General features: G+C 40.0%; 1 protein-coding gene across 1 annotated transcript in view; it reads left to right on the top strand.

Annotated features, from left to right (window-relative positions):
• Window positions 1-20,112, top strand: part of DCHS2 (dachsous cadherin-related 2) — a gene marked incomplete at both ends in the record, with an annotated part of 163,519 nt that overhangs the window by 75,636 nt on the left and 67,771 nt on the right. The window contains one exon of the mRNA XM_084245589.1: window positions 14,906-15,097. Within this exon, the coding sequence (XP_084101715.1) occupies window positions 14,906-15,097 (192 nt within the window). The remainder of the gene's footprint in view (window positions 1-14,905; window positions 15,098-20,112) is intronic.

The following is a 20,112-nucleotide window of genomic DNA, read 5'->3' on the forward strand; positions in this document are numbered from 1 at the left end:
CTTAGGGGGTTACCTTACAAAACACATACATCAGAGGTACCCCTAAAAGAGAAAAGTCAAATGATCCTAACTTGTGATATTTATTCCCCAAAGAGGATGCTTAAGGTCCTCCCCGGTGGCGCAGCGGTTGAACGCTGGGTTGTGAAGCTGCCCGCAGCCACTGCTGCGCCGGTTCGATCCCTGGCTGCTCCCCGGCCACCAGAGGAGGGTCCCACATGGCGCGCAGACCTCTCCTGCCGCCCGCTGCTCCCCTCAGCAGTGTACTTTGGTCCTTCTGCCTGCTCTGCTCCCCGCTCTGGCTCTGGTGAATTCTCTCACCCTCCCGTGCTTCTGACTGTACCCAGTGCATGTATAAACAAACAAACAAACAAATAAATAAATAAATAAAACATGCCTCTCTAAAAAAAAAAAAAAAAAAAAAAAAAAGAGGATGCTTAAGCATGAATCCCTTAAAAATATATATCCACAACCACTCCATTTTAAAAATTTTTTGTTTTTAAAAATTGTATTATTTTTTATTTAGACATGGAACCATAGATTTTTTTTTTTTTTAATTCAAAAGCAGGAGCCTCCTGTACTGTGTGACTGCGGGCATGAATGAGTTCCCCAAAGCTGACACTTCATTTGAGTCCACGAAAGAAGCAGCACGTCCATGAATCACACTTCCAGTTGGTTAAAGGCAGTTTACAAACACGGGTCCTCAGCATCAAATCTGGTGAATAGAACTTGGGGTAGAGGCAGGATCCACACCCCCTCTTCTTGACGCGGGTCTCCTCCCACCCTGCTTTGTAGGTGTGGTCTTTCTTGTCTAAGACAAGTGACGCCAGATGTCTGGCGGGACGTATTACGTGCATTTTTCTTCTACTCAGATGGCGAGTTGTGTGGGCACCACCAGTGCAGGTAAGTAAACAAGAAAGAAACAATGGAAATTTCCTATCCTCCCAGGGTAGCTGGTCACGGGCCTCAGACGGCGTTGATACAAGATGGGGTCACTCTGGCCCTACATGTACCTACAAACCTCTACAACTTTTATTCTTACAAATACGCCAGCAATATTCCCATGGGGGAACATGCAGATCTGCTTTATTCTTTTTAATAAACCATACTATTTCACTATATAGATCTAAAATCAACCATCTCTGTTTTGATGGACCTTTTGTGTTATTTCCAATTTTACTGGAATGTAAGAACAGGTTCAACATTCACTGAACATTAGCAACTTTTTCCCTCCTTCCCAATCTGAAAGGCAAAGATAATGAAAAACAATAACACAGAAGATCATATCTGAGCTTAATCATTAAATATTTTTGAGGTCAGATGTTTTCGCGTGGGTTGAGTGGCCTGCACAGATCTCACACCTGCTCCCCGGGGGTCATTCTGTGACTCCTGCTTTACAGCTCAGCTTACTACTGAGCTTACTACTATTTTGCTGCACATATTACCTCATAGGTAGGAGAATGAATCGAAGGGTAACTCCAAGGTTCTTGACGTAATGTACAGTGTGGAGGCAGATGCTGTTTGATTGGAAATGATGAGAAAGACTGGAGCAGTGAGTGGGGAGAAATCAGAGGTTCTCTGTTGTTCACGTTACATGTGAGATGCCGTGAACCGAGTGTAGTGGGCCAGTCGTGGAGTGAAGGAAGGCGCTCCTGTGGGTGAGTCATAAGCACAGAGAAGGGGTTCATGCTGCAGATAGGAAGTTGGGGTTTGCTCACCTGGGAGGAATTTAACATTGTGAGGCTGGGTGAGATCACCGAAGCAGAGGCTCCAGATAACGAAAGATGTTTACTCAGCAGTTTGGAAGTACTGATGTCTGTGTCTGTGATGCAGAGAAGAAAGTAAATCCCAGTGTGAAATCCTAGAGGTAGGAAGCAATGATAAAAATAGGATATCTGTTTTTATAATCCCTGTTTCTTCTGCCAAATCTCATAGAAGGCCTCTACTGGCCAAAGAATTTATGTCTGACCTTCAGGGAAATAGAACCTTGGAGGAAATATTTAGCTAAGAGCTTCTCATGAATGTCTTTATCATTTAAGGATTTATGGTATGAGGTCTTGTGACTCTCGATGATTGTCACATAGTATTTGCAATCCAAATTCAATATTGGATGTACAAAGTGTTTTGTGATCATATAATTATGTAAGTTTACAAGTACTAATAAGAATCCTACAAAAACATTTAATTCAAGTTGGATTTGGTTTTGAAGCGTAAGTTTTTCTTTCATCTTGTTATTACTGATGATGAAAAGAGTAGTGTAAAGTATTTGGAAATGAAGATTGTATCTAACAATTAAGGGGTTTATACTGAGGTATTGTTTGTGAAAATAATATAGAGAACAGGGGTACATGACACATGATCAGAGGGGGCCGGAGTCAGAGAATTTCACTGTTGTTACTAACACTCTGATTGCTAATTATAAACCAAAAGAGACCTTGAAACTCATGCAGTTAGAACATGAGAAGCTAGAAGTCACAACTGTCTTTCAGGTGTATCTGGAAGTAAAAGAAAAGTTATGTTTATATGGAGCTAATCTCTGTGTGTCCGTGTGTATATTTATATAAGATTAAAATGAGTTGATTTTTTGAATGTTAGTGTTGAGTCAATTAATTACTTAAATTGCCACTAGTATTTCTGTTCTTATGCTACTAGCTTATTGAGGGTACTTAAATTATTGAGAGCAGCCTAAATCAGATCTCTGATGTAAGTTAATTTATTCAAAGGCAAGAATCATATTTAAAGTACCAGTGGACCAGCCATAATTTTTTTTAACTGTATCTTGTAGGTTTTCTTTTTTTTCTTTTTTTAAAATAAATTTTATTTTTATATTCCCCATACAATTGCAACCCCCTTATTTTGACCCCAATCCCTCCCCTCCCCACCCCTCACCCCCCAGAGTGTCTCTGGTTCATAGTTTTTTGTTGATTTTGATTTTCATTTTCTTATAGTTATTCATTTTTCTGGTCCCTTATTTAAGTTTTCTAGATTCCTGCTGTGAGTGAGACCATCCAGTATTTCTCTTTTTCTTTCTGGCTTATTTTGCTGAGCATGATCCCTTCCAGCGCCATCCATGTTGCTGCAAAATGCATGTGTTTATCTTTTTTGAATGCTGAGTAATATTCCATGGTGTATATGTACCACATCTTCTTGATCCAGTCATCTATTTTTGGGCATTTGGGTTGTTTCCAAAGCTTAGCTATTGTAAACAATGCTGCTATAAACATAGGGGTGCAGGTGCTCTTTGGAATTGATGTTTCTGTGTCCTTTGGGTAAATTCCTAGGAAAAAATGTTCCCTGTTTAGCAATCAGGGAAATGCAAATCAAAACTACCATGAGATACCATCTTACACCAGTGAGAACGGCACATATTAAAAAAACTAGCAACAACAAATGTTGGCGAGGATGTGGAGAAAAAGGAACTCTTCTGCACTGGTGGTGGGAGTGCAAACTGGTCCAACCACTATGGAGAGCTGTGTGGAGATTTCTGGACCAGCCATAATTTTTATGCTGTAAAGATCAAGGAACAATTCATTTAAAAGTGAGTGTCCTACTTATGAATGAAGATTTGACCTCAATAAAACTGTGCATTGGTGGAGACCCGCACGGGTAGACACTCCTGTGGCTGTGGCTGTGCCTGACTCTTCTCTAACTTCCTTTGATTCCTTTAGCATAATTGTGATGCAGGGGTTGCAGTTTCAGTTTTGTTTGGTGTATGTGTGTGTGTGTGTGTGTGTGTGTGTGTAAATTTAAGGGTAAAAAGTTCATGTAGTAGATAATATTTCTAGTTTCAGTTGTTCCAATGACAAGATTTATCAAAACAAACATGTAAAATATAAAGGCTTGATATAAAAATTTAACTTAGTGAAAGCATTTTGGCTGAGGCTTGAAGTAAAACAGTTTAAGTACTTTTTATTTGATGTGTTCATTTTTTATAATTTAACTTTATTGTAAGACTGGAATGTGAGGTAATGGCGAGCAGGCATTATCTGCATATAAAACCAGCTCACATATAGGCTCTCAAAGGAGCCCTGATCAGCACTGGACTAAAGTTACTCAAAGTTAAATTCTTGAGCCTGAAGAGCTGACTGGTTTTCTAACTAAAGGTTTCTCCTTATACTTTAGACAAGGAATTGACACAGTGTGGCGCAAGATTCAGATCCTGCCTGCTGCCTGGATTTGTGGTACCCTTGAGCTAGAAATAGTTTTTATATTTTAAATGTGTGTGACAGAGAAAGAAAGAGAAAGCAATATTTCATGACAAGTAAAAATTATATGACATACAGTAAAAATATATTTTTTTAAATTAGGACAAAGCCATTCTTATATATATCACCTATGGCTCTGTGGTGGTAAAATGAGCAAGCTGAAGTAGATGTCACAGAAGCAAAACCTAAAACATCTAGTCCTTTATGGAGAAAGTTTGCAGATTTCTGCCCCAGAAATCAATAATGCCATAAGTCTCGTGACTCATATATCTGCACATAGTGACTCACCAAGAGTGGGATATAGAGGAAGGGCAGTTTTTTCCTGTCTCTGTGTATTTTCTCCCTACTGTGGGTTTCCTCCCTGTGTATTTCCTTTACCTTCATAGAGAAGCTTCACTTCTGACGTTTCTCATGGAGTAACAGGTGGAGCGTTTTTCTTACACCAGGCAATTCTGTGCAACACCTTCGGGATGTCCTACAGATAACTCAGTCCTGACAGTATCTACCCAGAGGTAACATCAGATCTCACAGGTTAAGTGCTTAATTTAACAATTTCACACCCTCCCCTATCCCCCTTCCACCGCAACACACACACACACACACACACACACACACTTGAGAAACCAACCGCAAGCCCAAGTTATTATCTGTGCTTCTGACCAACTGACTATTAATGGAACGTTCTGATGACCCTTCCCTCTGGCTTGATTATTTCACTAGAGGGACTCACAGGACTCAGAGAAACAATAGTTACCAGTTTGTTAAATTACATGATAAAAAACACAGAAGAACATGAAGATAAAGAGACACAAGGGGAGGCCTGAGAGAGTCTCAAGCCCAAGAGCTTCTGTTCTGTCCCTATGGAGTTGGGGTGTGTCACACTCTGGGGTGGATTATTCTCCCACCTGAAAGCTCCCCTAATCCTGTCCTTGTGGAATTCTATGGCATCTTCCTCACACTAGGCGTACCCAGTCATCAGCTCCCTTTAGCTCTGCTTCCCTCTCTGGAGAATGATGAGTGGGCCTGAGAATTCCAAACTTCCAGACAAGGCTTCTCCGTAGTTCTGATGACCAGTCCCACCCAGAGTCACCTCATTAGAGCCAAATATGCTCCCAGTGCTCTTATCACTCAGGAATTTTCAAGGGTAGTAGGAGTATCGGTCACGGATGGGGTCAAAGACAGCTGTAGACGGAGATGCTCCTGGTGTTCTAATCACTGAGGAATTTATCAGTGTTTTAGGGTCTCTGTGTGGGGAACCAAGGGCAAATATTAATACACACACACACACATACATATATAAACTACATACATATAGTTATTTCACAATCTACCCTTGGTCTCTGTCCTCAGACTCCTTACAACAAAATGATCCTATTTGTCAGCGCATTTACATTTGGTGTAAATTTCTAGAACAGATACAGCAGTAACATCGATATGAACAGTATCCGATTTGAAGAAACAACTAACTTATCTTATAAAACCATTACATCATTTTTCACATTCTTCTATTCATTTAGTCACCCCCTTCACCTGCTGCTATTTGTACCTTACTATAAATTTGCGCAGAACTATTTATCACAGACATCAGCTGGGAAGGAGCTAAATCCAGGACCCTCCCCTGGCCAGGTTTTTTTTTTTGTTTTTTTTTTTTTAATAGGTATCCTCTCCTGAGGAAGCTTTATCTCAGTCTCCGAATACATTTGATCACCAGTATCACTATTATGAAAACTGACTGACTTGAAATGGTTGAATTTTACTAACATCAGCATTTCTCCACACAAATCAGCAAGAATTAGAGAGCTGTGTGCTTTGCCTTCCCAATAGAATCTATCCACCCCCCCCACCCCCCATAGACTTCCAGGACAGGGGTCATTACCACTGGCCCTAGCACAGTTATTTCTGGGTTCCAAGTTAACTGGCCACAAAGTCAGTCATCCTGTCTCATCTCACAGACTTGTACTAAGACTGGTTTCCATTGCATGACTCGTCTTCTTCCAATGGGGACGTATTTAAATATTTGAGTATTGCTGATTTGATTTGCTGTTGTTTTGTTGATAATTTTTGCATCTATGTTCATCAGGGATATTAGCCTATAATTTTCTTTTCTGGTAATGTCCTTGTTTAGTTTTGCTCTCGGAGTAATGCTATGCTTGTAAAATGAGAAGTGTTCCCTCCTCTGCCTTACTTCCTTTTAGTAGTCTATATGTTGCATTTTTTATTGCAAAATGAAATAGTTTATATATAATTTTTGTTGCATTTTTCCTTTTTTAATTAGCTGTGTCTTAAATACATACTTTCCGGGCCTCCCTGGTGGTGCAGCGGTTGAGCGCTGGGTTGCGAAGCTGCTCGCAGCCTCTGAAGCACCGGTTCGATTCCCGGCTGCTCCCCAGCCACCAGAGGAGGGTCCCACATGGCGGGACAGACCTCTCCTGACACGCCCGCTGCTCCCCTCAGCAGTGTACTTCGGTCCTTCTGCCTGCTCTGCTCCCCACTCTGGCTCTGGTGAATTCTTTCACCCTCCTGCACTTCTGACTGTACCCAGAGCTTGTATAAATAAATAAATAAATAAATCTTTAACAAAAAAAAAAAAAAAACACAAAAAACCCCACAATTTTCCTGTTGACAGTGAGTTCTAACTTATGGGTAAATTATAATTTATTAAACGATTATTAATGGACATTTGAGTTCTATAATAAGTAATGCTACATTATGTGTCCTTCATACAATAACTATCCACATATATTCCTAGAAATATACCAACTGAGCCAAAAGGGATGAATATTTCTATGTGTGGTAGAATGTTTACCATATGCATATGGTAAAAACACAAAGTTAATTTACAGATAGACTTTAAAACCGAGTGCATATTTTATTTTATCCTGCCACCACTTCCACAACTTAATATATTCTTTTAATAGTTGGCAGTTTGCTAATATTTGAAGGTTTGCCAATTTGCTATTTATTCAATGGTTGCTGATAATAATATTTTAAGGGTTGCCAATATTTTCAAAATGTTATTTTCTTCATTGATTTGATTATTAGTGATATTGAATATCTTCAGTATATTTGTTTCTCTCCAAATTGTTCATGTCCTTAGGCTTTTTTTTTATATTGAGAAATCTGTATTATTTTTATTTTTAAAGGCCTACTTCCATTTTAAGAACATTAACTTTAAAAAATATTTGTTGCAGATGTCATGCCTAATTTGCCTTCAAGTTTTTTTTTTTTTTTTTTTGGTATGGTATTTTTGACATAATGGAGTTTTAAATGTAGTCATTGTATTGACTTTGTCCTTTGTGATTTTTTCCATCTGTTTTAGTTTTGTAATTCCTTTTTGCTTTGAAAACTTTTTCCAATACATTTCCAATATATCCCCCTATGTGTCTTTGTGCTTTAAGTGATTTCATTATTTACACTTAACATATCTGGGTAGAATTTATTTTGGTGTGAGGTTAATATCAAACTTGATTTTATTCCCTGTATACTGTGCCAATTTTTCTAGACTTATGTGGATAAACTGCCATTCCAAAGTGGTTTATGTTTCCTTTGTAATATACAAAAAATTGAAGTTTGCCAGGATCTGCTTCAGGTCTTGCCTTTGTAGTCTACTGATCTGCCTGCCAATTCTTTTTTTAGATCACACTCTTGTTTACTTCAATACCTCATATGACAGGTTACCTCCTCACCCCCATCCATTGTCCTTCTCACAAAATTTTCTTTGGCTACTTTTTGGTGTGAGGTTGGGGTCATAAGTAGTAGGATTAGTGGTTTCTTAATCCCATTCTTGGGTTAAAATAATAAAAACATGTTATCAAAAGTCACATTTTTTGGTAACTTGAGAAAATTCAGTTTATTCATATAACAGCTCTAAAATACATTTTAAAAAGCGAAAATAAAGCACAGTTTTATTTCCAACATCAAAGCAGTTCCACATATCTAAGATGCTTTTCTTTTTCTTTTGCCAGTTTCAGCATTTTCAATTTTATTCTGTGATGACATAGCTTGGGTAATAGACTGTGTTTTAGGAATAAAAAATTATTCCTCGATGATTATTTGATGGGTGTTATGATGAGATAACTTGTTCTTTTCTTGTTGACTTTTTATTTCATAATTGTAAACTTAACTCTGTAATCCAGTAAGACTTAGAGGGGAATAAGGAAACTATGGAAGCCCCAAAAGTGCAGTGAGGCCACAAATATTATAGGATATTGTAAGCAGACAGAGATGAAGGGTGTTCTCCTGACCTACAAAAGCGATGATTTCTTGGTAAAGATGAAAATGCAAGTGAAATTCATTAGAGGTGTCCACAGTGGGCAATGGTGATCATCTTGGGACCTCGCCATTTCTAGACTCAAAGTATCCCATGGCTTATCCCCATAATAATCACATCCTTTTCACCTTGCCAAGGAACACATACTTGCCACCCAACCGCTCAGGCTTGGCAGTGCCGATGAAAAACTGTTTGTGTTGGGTCTAGCATTTGCCACAGACATGGAGCCAGGGTGCGTTTGCTTCAGGATGAAATTTTCATCATAAAACACCCCCTTAGTTGGACTTGCTGCCAATGCCCTTATGGTGTGTGAAGTCACCACCATGGCAATAAACCCTGGAATAATTCTTTGAAAGTAGGAACCCTCGTAATCAAATCCCTTCCCTCCAATGTTCAGAACATGAAAGTTTTCTGCAACCTTTGGAAATTTAGGAATTCGGATACAGCTTGAAGGAGACTTGCCCGAAGTACTTGTTGGCAACTGTGGTGTCACTTAACACGGAGGAGTTGATCATGGCTGGGTGGCCTCACAGCTGGAGGGTGAAGGTGGTGTCTGCAAGGCTCTCTTGTACTTGTGCTTATGTAGTTTTACCGAAAGTCAAAATAGAATAGTCATGAACGTTATTTCTCAGACCTACTTCCACTTTATGCAATGATATTAGATTCGCTCTTTCATGCAACAAATATCTATAGTGTCTTCACTACAAGCCAGGCATTGGGATGGTGAGGGCTCCAGGGAACAGGAAGCAAGAGAAATGTAACACTGCTCCTGAGATTAAATTCTAGTAAGAAAGACAAATAATAAATAAAGATATTTGATGTGGCGTGAAGTAGAGCTGAGAGCTCTGAAGAAACACTAAATTCAGGGTGAAAGGAAGGAGGATCACAGATGTGGGTAACACTCTCAGGCAGGTGATGAGGAAAAGCCTTTGATGTGGTGGTGTTTGCAGAGGCTTGGAAGAAAGGAGGGAGCAAATTATACAAGCTGGTGGGTTTGGAGATCATTATGGAAATTGGTATATCTAGAGGGGAGTGAGTGAGTCAGGGATTAATGGAGCTGAGGTCGGAGAAGAAGCCAAGGGTCCCTTTCAAAGGGAAATTTTACAGAGTCTGATGAGAAACCACTGGAAGACTCTGAGCAGGAGCATGACAGGTTTGGGTCTAGCAAGAGAATACATTTGAGGTGAGAATCATTGTAGGGTAAGGTAAAAAATCAGGCTTTTCTGCCCTCCCGCCATCAGGATAGATGAGGGAACCCTATGATCCTGAATGCATGCCTGATGGCGGGCTCCTGAAGTGGGTACACCTGCGCTAAGACTGTGCTTTTAAGGGTGGTATCACGGGGACGCCAGTAAAAACCGAAAGAGAAGAAGCCCAAAGCAGAAGCAGAGAATGCCAGAGAGCCCAGATAGAGTGAAGATGTGCTGGGGGCTGGGAGTACTGCCAGCCTCCCAGCCCCCCAGCACCCCTGCCTGCCACGTACCCGCTGAACCCCAATAAAAACCTGCAAAACCACTGAGGACTCTGACTCCTCCTTTACCCGGTCTGCATGGGATCCTAGAAAACCTGCACTGTGGCCTGTCCTGCCCTTATAATCATCAAATTCATCTCAGAATAAACAAAGCAGGTAATTTGAGATCAAGATGAGGACCACAGAGATGGCATTAGGAATACTGTCATGTGGCTCCCTAAGTAAATTCAGGAGTGAAATCTTCCCAAGATACCCTCTCCATCCCTAATTTAGCACCAGAGATGTGAGACCAGTCTCTGACCAGATGAACTGTCTCTGATATAAGCAACTATCTCTGAAGATAGGTCCTTCTGAACTTATTTTCTGATCAAGGTTTACTCTGGAAGCTTTGGCAAAGGCATTTCTGTTTTCTGTTATTTAAATTGCCTAAAATGTTTGTGTAAACTGATGAATATTGGAAAATACAGACATCATAAAAATGCCAAATTGATGATAGGCATTCAAGACTGAATATTGGTAGGTGGAATATGTAGTTTCAGAATATTAGGTGAATATTTTTAAGGAGTTGGGGGAAAGCCAGGAAAAACTCATTCTTATTTAATGATTCTGAAACTCAGAATCTGAACTGCTAGCATAAACTGAAATCAGGATTCTTATCCCGCTTTTTACTTCTTATACTTTGCTTTGCCAAAAGTTCAGATGAGAAAAAAGTCTTGAAAATGGAAGTAAGGAAAATGTTTAATATAAGCCAAATTTACTTATTAATGTATGCTATTAAAGGCTGAGAATGAATTCTAGAATTTAAAGTTCATTGTATTTATCTTCCAAATCAAGCCAAAGTTATTTAAAATACCATATGGTTTTAGGAGATATACTTGGTGTCTTTGGGAACTTGAGGCTACTAAATCATTAACAGCTGTCAGAAAAGAATAGACCAAATGTACTTGGAATTTCGTTCTTTGTAGTGGGGAAATTTGTGGATTTCCTGGTTCAGCCCATCTGATGAGAAGAATACTCACAAATATGTCAGTTGGTTGCACAGGATGAATAATTTTGCCAGAGAATATGAGATAGATGAGAGCAAAGATAAATTCATTTATTTATTTATTTTCCCAAATTATGTTTATTGGAGTAAAGTAGGTTTATATCTTTATGTCTGCTCTGAGGGTTACAAGGTTTCACACCCTGCCCAACATCAGTGCCCTAACAATCTTCCGCTGTGTTCCATTAGTCTCTCCAGCCTCCATCCTGCCCTTAGTGGTTCAGTTCTGAAATCAGATGTTAAGAGTTTATAATTAATTTGTTGTTGACTGACCCCTTGTTATGTTTCCTGGTATTCCACATATAATTGAACCATCTAGTATTTGTCTTTCTTCTTCTGACTTATTTTACTTAGAATTATCCTTTCTGGGTGTCCCTGGTGGTGTAAGCGGTTAAGACGCAACCTATGAAGCTATCCGCAGCCACTGCAGTACGAGTTTGATCCCTGGCCAGGGAGATACCCACATGGTGCAGCAGACCTCCCCTGACTCACCTGCGGCTCCCCTCAGCAGTGTATTTCTGTAGATCTACCTGTTCTGTGCCCCACTCTGTCACTGGTGAATTCTCTCACACCCCCCCACTGCTCTGGCCTGTACCCCAGTTCTTGTATGCATAAATAAATAAATCTTTTAAAAAAAGAATTATCCTTTCCATTTTCATCTATGTTATAACAAATGGCAGGAGTTCATCCTTTTTCCTTGTAGCTGAGTAGTATTCCATAGTATATATACACCACATTTTTCTGATCCACTTAGGCTGTTTCCATTATTTAGTTATTGTAAACAGGGCTGTGATGAACACATATCCCTGAGAGTGAAGATAAACTTAAGGATATTATGCTATCGGTTGAAAAAGGTAAGACTAATTAAAGAGGAAAATATTGGTAAGAGTTTCATCAGGCATAGGGTTCTCAGCCTAGTCCAGATAATTCTCTGTTGCAGGGTCTGTCCTGTGTATTGTGGGATGTTTAGCAGCATCTCTGGCTTAACTTTCCCGATGCACATAACACCCTTTCCCCAGTGCGACAATCAAAAATGTCTCCAGACATGGCTGACTGTCCTCCACGGGAGCCAGCAAGCCGTGGATAGATATACCTGGGCTAGATCCAAATAACCCCCAAAATTACTCCCTAGTAATTTCCACAAATGGAATGTGATGGAGGGACAGCCTTACTAAGAATTTTGACTCTTGCACTTGTTATTGGTATCATTTCATTTGGGAAGCATAATAATTAAGGAATACCTCGTAAACAGATATCGTGCTGGTGAAAAGCAGATCACAGTGCTTTTCAATCTAGAGTTATGTAAGTACAGTGAGAATACTAAAGGTGTAGGCGACTGCCTTTTATTTTGCCTCCCTCTAAAAACCTTGCAGAAATACCTAGGACGGGGGTCGCACTGGGGAGTCTCCGGGAATGACTTCCCACATGTTTAAATGTCACTATGTAGCAGAGGCAACTTGGAGACCTACATGATCTTATATGCTTATCTTCATATAAGATTAAACAACCTTTGTGGCAGACACTATTTATATTCATCAAATATTTTTGTCATCTATACTATCCAGTTTTATTTTTGGTTGAGTTGAGGGACTATGTAGTTCTTATCCAGTGAAATGTAAACTGAATTCAACTTCTGGGATGAGGAACATAAGAACCTGGTGTTTCTTCCACTCTCTTCTCCTATAAGGACATTGGGGGCCGCACCAACACCTGTGCTAGAGCCAAAGAAACAACTGCCCCTTTTTTTCATTTTCTCTGTTCTCAGTTACCCTTTTGGGGACCTCTGTGAGGTAGAAGTTGGATTTTATGGATTGATCTGTTTAATTCTCCTTTAGTTTCAGCTGTCTTTAGTTTATTCTTCTTTCTGGAATACAGTTGGAATGTGGACACATGGAATAGAAGGTTCAGCTCATAGTCCAGAGCATAGATATCTCTGTCCGTTGGCTTTCTTCAGGCTAATGATAGTCTGATGAGAAAGCCGCATGCACATGAGATAAATACTTAGGAAGGTGTTACCCACAATCTAGCAAGTTCTCCACTGCATCAAGGTGGGGAAATTTGGGGGGGGGGGTTTCCTCAATAAATGAAGAATGAATGGTAAGGATTTGGGAGGCACTATAGTGTGGCCATCAAGAGCGTGTCTCTGCTGTCCAGCTGTCTGGTTTGAATTGCAGCGATGATACTTATTAGCTGTGTGATCTTTGTAAGTTACATAACTTCTCTGAGTCTGGTCTTTTTGATCTTTCAAATGAAGTATTAGTTCATTATAGAATACAAATATGTAATTTACACTCAGCAGCTAAAATAGTGCCTGCTTCATAGCATATAGCTCTTCTTTTTTCTCTTTTATTCCTCCTCACCTTCGATTATCTTTCCTAAAAGTGCTTCTTTTATTGCAAATGCTACGTAGTATTTGCTGCTACTATTAATTACGTTGCAAATCAAAAGAATGATACTGATCCTATGAGCTCCAAAATATTTGACATCTATATAGCCTGTTGATTGTCTTGCTGCAGACTCCCACAACAAATATACATATGCTAAGTGTTTTCATAATTCCAGTTGCCTTGTTTTTTTTCTGCCAGTCACAGGACTGCTGGAAACATAAGTGGTGTTTCTAGTCAAAGAGAAGGTGCCCTTTTCTCTGGGCTCTTGCAGCTTCGTGTCACATGCCTGTGTTGGCAAGCAGGACGTGAGCTGGATTTCATCCTGTTAGAATTCTTGTCTGAGTTTATTGTGATGATGAAAGGAATTTAGAGGAAAAAGCCAATCAAAGGTTCAAGCAAGGAATGTTTATTGTGGATCACACAATAGGGCAGGGGCTGCAGCTGCCTGAGAGCAGCCAGTTTGTGGGGGAGATGTTCTGGTTGATGGGGTTCATTGCCAGGTGGGGTAGCAGGGAAGCCGGGTATTGGCTGGCCAGTGTTTGGTGGTTTCAAGACAAACAAGGACCAAATTCAAGTTAACTCTATAACAAAGGGGTCAGGTAAAGCAAGCACCAGATTAACTTAGTAATAGGTAGGGAAGGTAACAAACCAGGACCAGGCTCCAGGGGTCCTGCAGTGATGGCGCCAGGTAGGGGGGACAGTGTACTGCGTCTGGACTGCGTGACTGTGCAGAGCCCTGATTCCTGGCCTGGCTAGGAAATTTCTTTCTCCAGGGGGAGTTCTGTCAGTTGGACTAGATTCCTAGTAAAGCTCTGCCCTCCGCTCCTGCTAGAGGAGGCTGGGAGTGGAAGTGGGGTGTAGGACCATCACCCCACGAAGGGCTTAGGAATGAGAGGGAATGGACAAGCATATTGTCAAGTCTTTAGCACACGGATTTTTCCCCCTCTATTTACCTTTACTATTATTATTTTTATTGCCTTACATTGCTGTTTATTTTTGTGTAATATTTGCATTCTCTGCTCATGGGCAGTCCACCACCGCATCATCCAGGAACCGTCACCATAGTCCCTTGTGCTCTTCCCTCTTCTATTTTGACCCATATCGCTCCCAACTCCCCTGCTGTACGCCTCAGATACATAGTTTCACTGCAAATTTTGTCTCTCTTTTTTTTTTTGACCTTTTATTTGGTTTTCCTATATACCTCCTGTAAGTGCAACCAGCCATTATTTTTCTTTTTTCCTTCTGACTTATTTCACTGAGCATAATCCTTTAGTTCCATCCATGTTGAACTGAGCCCCAAGTAACTCAGGCTTCCAGAGATGGCATGAAAGTGTAGAAGAGGAGACAGGAGATTGAAAAGAATGAGCAGGAGGAGGAGAGTGAGGATGCTTTGTCAGCAAAGGTAAGAGGGGAGATATAACACCAAAGGCCAACTCTGTGGCTAACTGCAGAGGTCACTGGCTGTGAGTCACGCGTGCCTAAAACGTGATGCGGCCTTGCTGTTTCCTCACTGGTCGCCCTCCTGTCTCCTAGGTGAAGGCCTCTGACGCGGATGCAGGGCCCTATGGCTTTGTTGAGTATTTTCTCTACGATGGATTCCAAAGCAACAAGGCTCCTCAGGCATTCCAGATTGACCGGCATGATGGGCGAATCTGTGTTTCTCAAGACATCGACAGGGAAGGGGATCCTGCCACCTATGATCTCTTGGTGAAAGCTCAAGATGGGGTAAGTTTTTATAGAGGAAATTTAAACATTGAAAAGCAAACCACTGTGTATGCATAAGAGAGGACCCAGTTGTTATTGACAATTGACCAATCTTGCTTCACAAATTGCTACTTCCTTCGTCAGCTGGTGTTTTTTGAAGCAAATACCAGACATTATATCATTTTATCCATTAATAATTTGATAGCATCTTTAACAGATGACTTTTTAAAAACATGACAACACATTAATAGCGATTCTTTAATAATATCTAATATCCATTACATTTAGAATATTCTGGATTACCTAAAAATGTCTTTTAATAGTTGGCTTGTTTGAATCAAGATCCAAAGCCATTAAGTCCACACATTGATTTGATTACTAAATCTCTTCGGTTTCAATCTGTCACAGTCAGCCTCCCCACCCCTTTACTTTTTTCCTACAGTATTTATTTTGTGAAGAAACCAGGTCTTTTGTCTTGTAAATTTTCCACATTCTGAATGTGGCCAATTCCATCCTTGGGATCCATTTAATGTCTTCTTTTATCCTGTTGCTCATAAACTGGCATTTAGAGCCAGATACCTGATTAGTTCAGGGTTCATTTGTGCCCTGTGCTGCTTATTGCATCAGTAGGCACATGATTTATTTCATTAGGGGTTTCAGTGTGGTGATTTTTGAATTCTATTATTTCTTTTGCATTTATTACCTGCAATTCTTTAACTAAGTAGAATGTTCTGTCATCAAGTATTTGATTACCCTGAAATATAATCATACAGGAAAGGCAATATAATACTTCTCTTTACCAGTTTTTAGTATCTTGAGTTGGATATGTAACCATTACCAAAGATTATAATGGTTTCTTCACTAGTTTGATTATAACTTTCTGGATTATTATACATGAGATGTACTTCATAGGTCTCTAAACTAATCCTTCTAAGGTTGGACCCATCTTAGATCAAGGGAGGCACATTTAATTTGACTCCCATGTATTCCTTTTTTTTTTTTTTTGGTAGACTTTTAAACTGACATATAAAATGCTTGCAAAAAAGTGCACAAACCCTAAAGCCCAATGGATTTTTGCAAAATAAACATGTGCATGAAAGCAGATAAACATGACTGCTCCCGGATTCCCTCTCTGGGTTTTGTGCTGTGACAAAGGTCCCATCCTTTGACAACTGATCCCAAACTTTATTTACCACTTTATAAACTTCCAGTGGATGGATTCATGAGACATGTACTTTGTTCTGTTTCTTTTGCTGATTATTTGTGAGATTCATTCATGCTGTTGTGTAGCAACAGTTCTTTCATCCCTATTGGCTTATAGTATTTTTTATGTGACATTATGATCATTTTCTATCTATTCTATTGTGCTATGGGTATTCAACATTTTAGTGGATTACAAATTCAACGTTTTATTCAACATTTTAGTGAATATAAATAGTGCTTTTATTAACATTCTTATACAAGTAATTCAGTGAAAAAATGTAAACATTTCTATTGAGAATATATTTAAGAGTGGACTTTCCAGACCATAAAAACAACAGCAACAACTACCTTGTTTGCACCTACAGCTGCCTTCAGTGTTCCTCATGTGTACCTCGGAATGTGCAAGAACAAGCAACATCGTGTGTGTGTGTGTGTGTGTGTGTGTGTGAGATACAGTGTGTGGGTTTATTATGTTGCAGTGTAATCTGCATATGTTTCTTCTGGACGAGCTGCATTTCCACAGCATGAAGGCTGCACCTGCCATTATTATTCTGTGCAGTGTCCATTAGCAGCACCTCCCATGTCACCGGGATTGGGAAAATCAAAGATAACAGGGTTCATTATGACTCTGAAGGCTATTCCCCCAAAGCAGTCTAAACTGGATCTGAAGAACAAATGAATCCAAACAGGTAGTTTAGGTTGAGAGTGTTGGATTCCAGGCCATAATGAATTTATTTGAAACAATAAACTGCATCTCAACAGAAGACCTTTAACTTTACATAATTGCCTTGACACTGTAGTTTTTCCTCTGATCCTTTCTCTTTGTAAAATATGTCCTGAAAACTCTTTGTCAGAAAATTGCTAAGAACCCATTTGCTGATGGCTACTGAGAGATTTTTATCTGTCAATAGAAGAATTTTTCTTATAAAAGACCTAGATGTTCTGGCCTTCTTTGCTGCTACTCTATTTATCCTTGTGATGACTGTCAATATTTTTTTAAGCTCAATCATGTCTCCTATTCTGCTGGTATTACTTCAGAAATAATCTGTTTTTGCTGCCTTTTATCTCATACCTAGAAGCCATGAGGATGCTGTTAAATTACATAATGGAAACAAATAATTGGATTACATTGGAAATCAAAGGGTTTTTCACAATAAAGCTCTATAATTTAATTCTTTTATTTAATGTGTCTCTCTAATTCCCCATTCTATTTCCTATTCTCTCTTTTTGGTATACATATTTATTAACATTCTATCTCTATTTTTTGTGACACCCTGAATTTTGTAGCTGAAATATGTGTCTGAGATAAAGCTATTTCGGCTCTATCTCACCACTGCAGACTTAGGGAAGGATGTGTCAGGCTGGCAATATGGAAGGTAAATGGCCCTGGCCTTCACCACCCTGTGCATTCATGATGAAAGCTGGCTGTAGAGCTGGCTGTGCGGGCCGGATGTAATGCTGATGAATATCCAGAAGCAAACGCGGGAACAGAAATGCTCATTTCCCCCCTTTCATTCTCCCAGCTTTATTGAAGTATAATTAAAAAGTAATTTTGTGTGTATATAAGGTGTATACCATGATGTTTTGATATGTGTAGATATTGTGAAATGATGACCACAATCAAGCTAATTAGCAGAGTGGTCTCTTCTTGTAGTGAGTGGTGAAAACACTTTAGATCTACTCAGCAGATCTTAGGCACACAATACAGTATTATCAGGTGGAATCATCACAGAGTATGTTAGATCAACAGAACACACATAACTGAAACTCGGGGCCCCTCATTTTAACTTTAATAATTATCTCACATGCCAACAAGTATTACAGCTTTTATTCTTATCTTTTATTCATTGATTGCTACCCCGCACCCCAGTCTCAAGAATCATCCATTGTCCTTTGGCCTATGTTTTTAGTTAAATTGCCTGAGCCATATCTCAAACTGATTGTCAGTCTTATTTTAATATACAACCAGGATGAATCCCGAAGTGTCTTAAATATTACCTTATCTCATTCTTCTCTCTAGAGGTGGAAGTCTCTGGGCTGACCATCAGTGTCTCTATTTTTAAACCATCCTGCTCTGTACATCCTTTAATTTGAATCAATCTTCTGCCTCCAAACCACCCCCCCATACCCTCCGGACCTCAGATGCATCATTTAGCAAACCCCCTGGTGAACTCAACCTGGTCTCTGAGGGCTCCTTTATCTTCTTGCCCTGATTAAAACAGTTGTCCCTGAGGGTACCAGTTCCTCTCACAAAGGAGCCATCTCCTGCTAATCACGAGCCTCCAGCCAGGAGGGACAGGTGGGTGGTGTGGAGGTAGCTGCCCCCTCCTGCGCTCCCCCCACATCTGAATCAGTTCTTCTTCTTTCTCTATCAAAAACCAATTTGCTCTTGAAGTTCACATTGTCAGACGTTCCCATGGTCTTTGCTGCTGTCATCATGTCCTAAACCTCCTATCCCTTAGCACCTTCAGCCTCGCTCCCGGCCTTCCTCTGTCACCTTTCCCTCGGGGAGACTTCAGTCTCTGTGTGTGGAACCAGCCAACACCAGAACCTCTCACTTACTAGCCTTTCTCATGTCCAGGGTCACAACCAGTATTGGCGCACCCTTGGAAACCCTGATTGCAAGGATGCTGTTTTCTGCTTAACACCCTTACCGTTCTGTCTCGCTTGCTGTATACTTGGCTGTATCTTGGCTGTATACTTGGATGGACCAGCCTATAATTCTCCTCCCATGTTAAGATCACTAATTTATTGACTCATCATTAAAGTCATTTAGTTGCAAACTCCCTTTAACTTCCTGACTCCATATAACTCTCTGGATAGAGCTCCAGCCCTGGCTATGGTGGAACCAGTGCTGATTTTCTACACTGCATGTACCCAGAGCAAAGGCCATACATACCTGCTGGAGAGACGCATCCTTCCCTCCCCAGTGATCAGTCACGTTCTTTGCCTTCTTTCCTATTGTAGCATTAGCTGTCCCTGTTGGCATCAACAGCAGATCCCTCCATTGTTCAAGGTACATCTTTTCCAGCCTCCTGGAGGGTGTCACTTCAATAATGATTGTTTTTTACTTGTACTAAATATATCCTGTGAGCGTTCAAGACATAATAGTTTTTCTCTTTAAAAAAGCCTCTTTTTGATTTCCTGTACCTTTTTGAAAAGTCATTTTGTTCCTCTCGTGTCTTTTACAACAAACCTATTTAAAACAGTTCTTTATTTCCTTACTTTTCCATTTTTCTTTGAGCTGTGCCTCCCATCCCATTCTAATAAACATTGTTTTTTAATTGAGGTCACATTGGTTTACAACACTGTATACGCCTCAGAGCATCGGGTCACACCTCTTTGGATATATGTTACCACACCACACCCAGGGAGGGACGTGGGGGGGTGGTGGTTGTGCCAAGCATGGTAAGTTAGAAGGAGAAAGGCAAGTGTCAGAGCATTTCACTCCTATGTGGAACACAGGGAAACAATGTGATGAGCTGCTTTGAAGAAGTTCACTTTGGTTGTGCCATACCCTGGGGTTATTTCTTTATTTTCATTTTATTCAGCTTTGTGATGAACTTGAAATTATTCTTTGAACACTGCTTCTCTTGGCTCTGGTGACATCACAGTTCACTGTTGTTTTTTTCACTTAACAAACTGGGTCCTCATTTCCTTTCATCTGTGCTCACGGAGTAATGCGCGACAGACAAGTATGTATTGAAAAAGGAAACCACATCCCCAGGAGGTTAAGAGATGTGATATTAAGGTAGATATTAAAAGTCTACTATATAGGAATCCCAGGAGGCAAGAAAAGAGAGAATGGATAGTAGACAATGAACAAAGCAGAC

This window comes from Talpa europaea (genome assembly GCF_964194135.1).
Source record: "Talpa europaea genome assembly, chromosome: 10".
Classification (NCBI taxonomy): domain Eukaryota; kingdom Metazoa; phylum Chordata; class Mammalia; order Eulipotyphla; family Talpidae; genus Talpa; species Talpa europaea.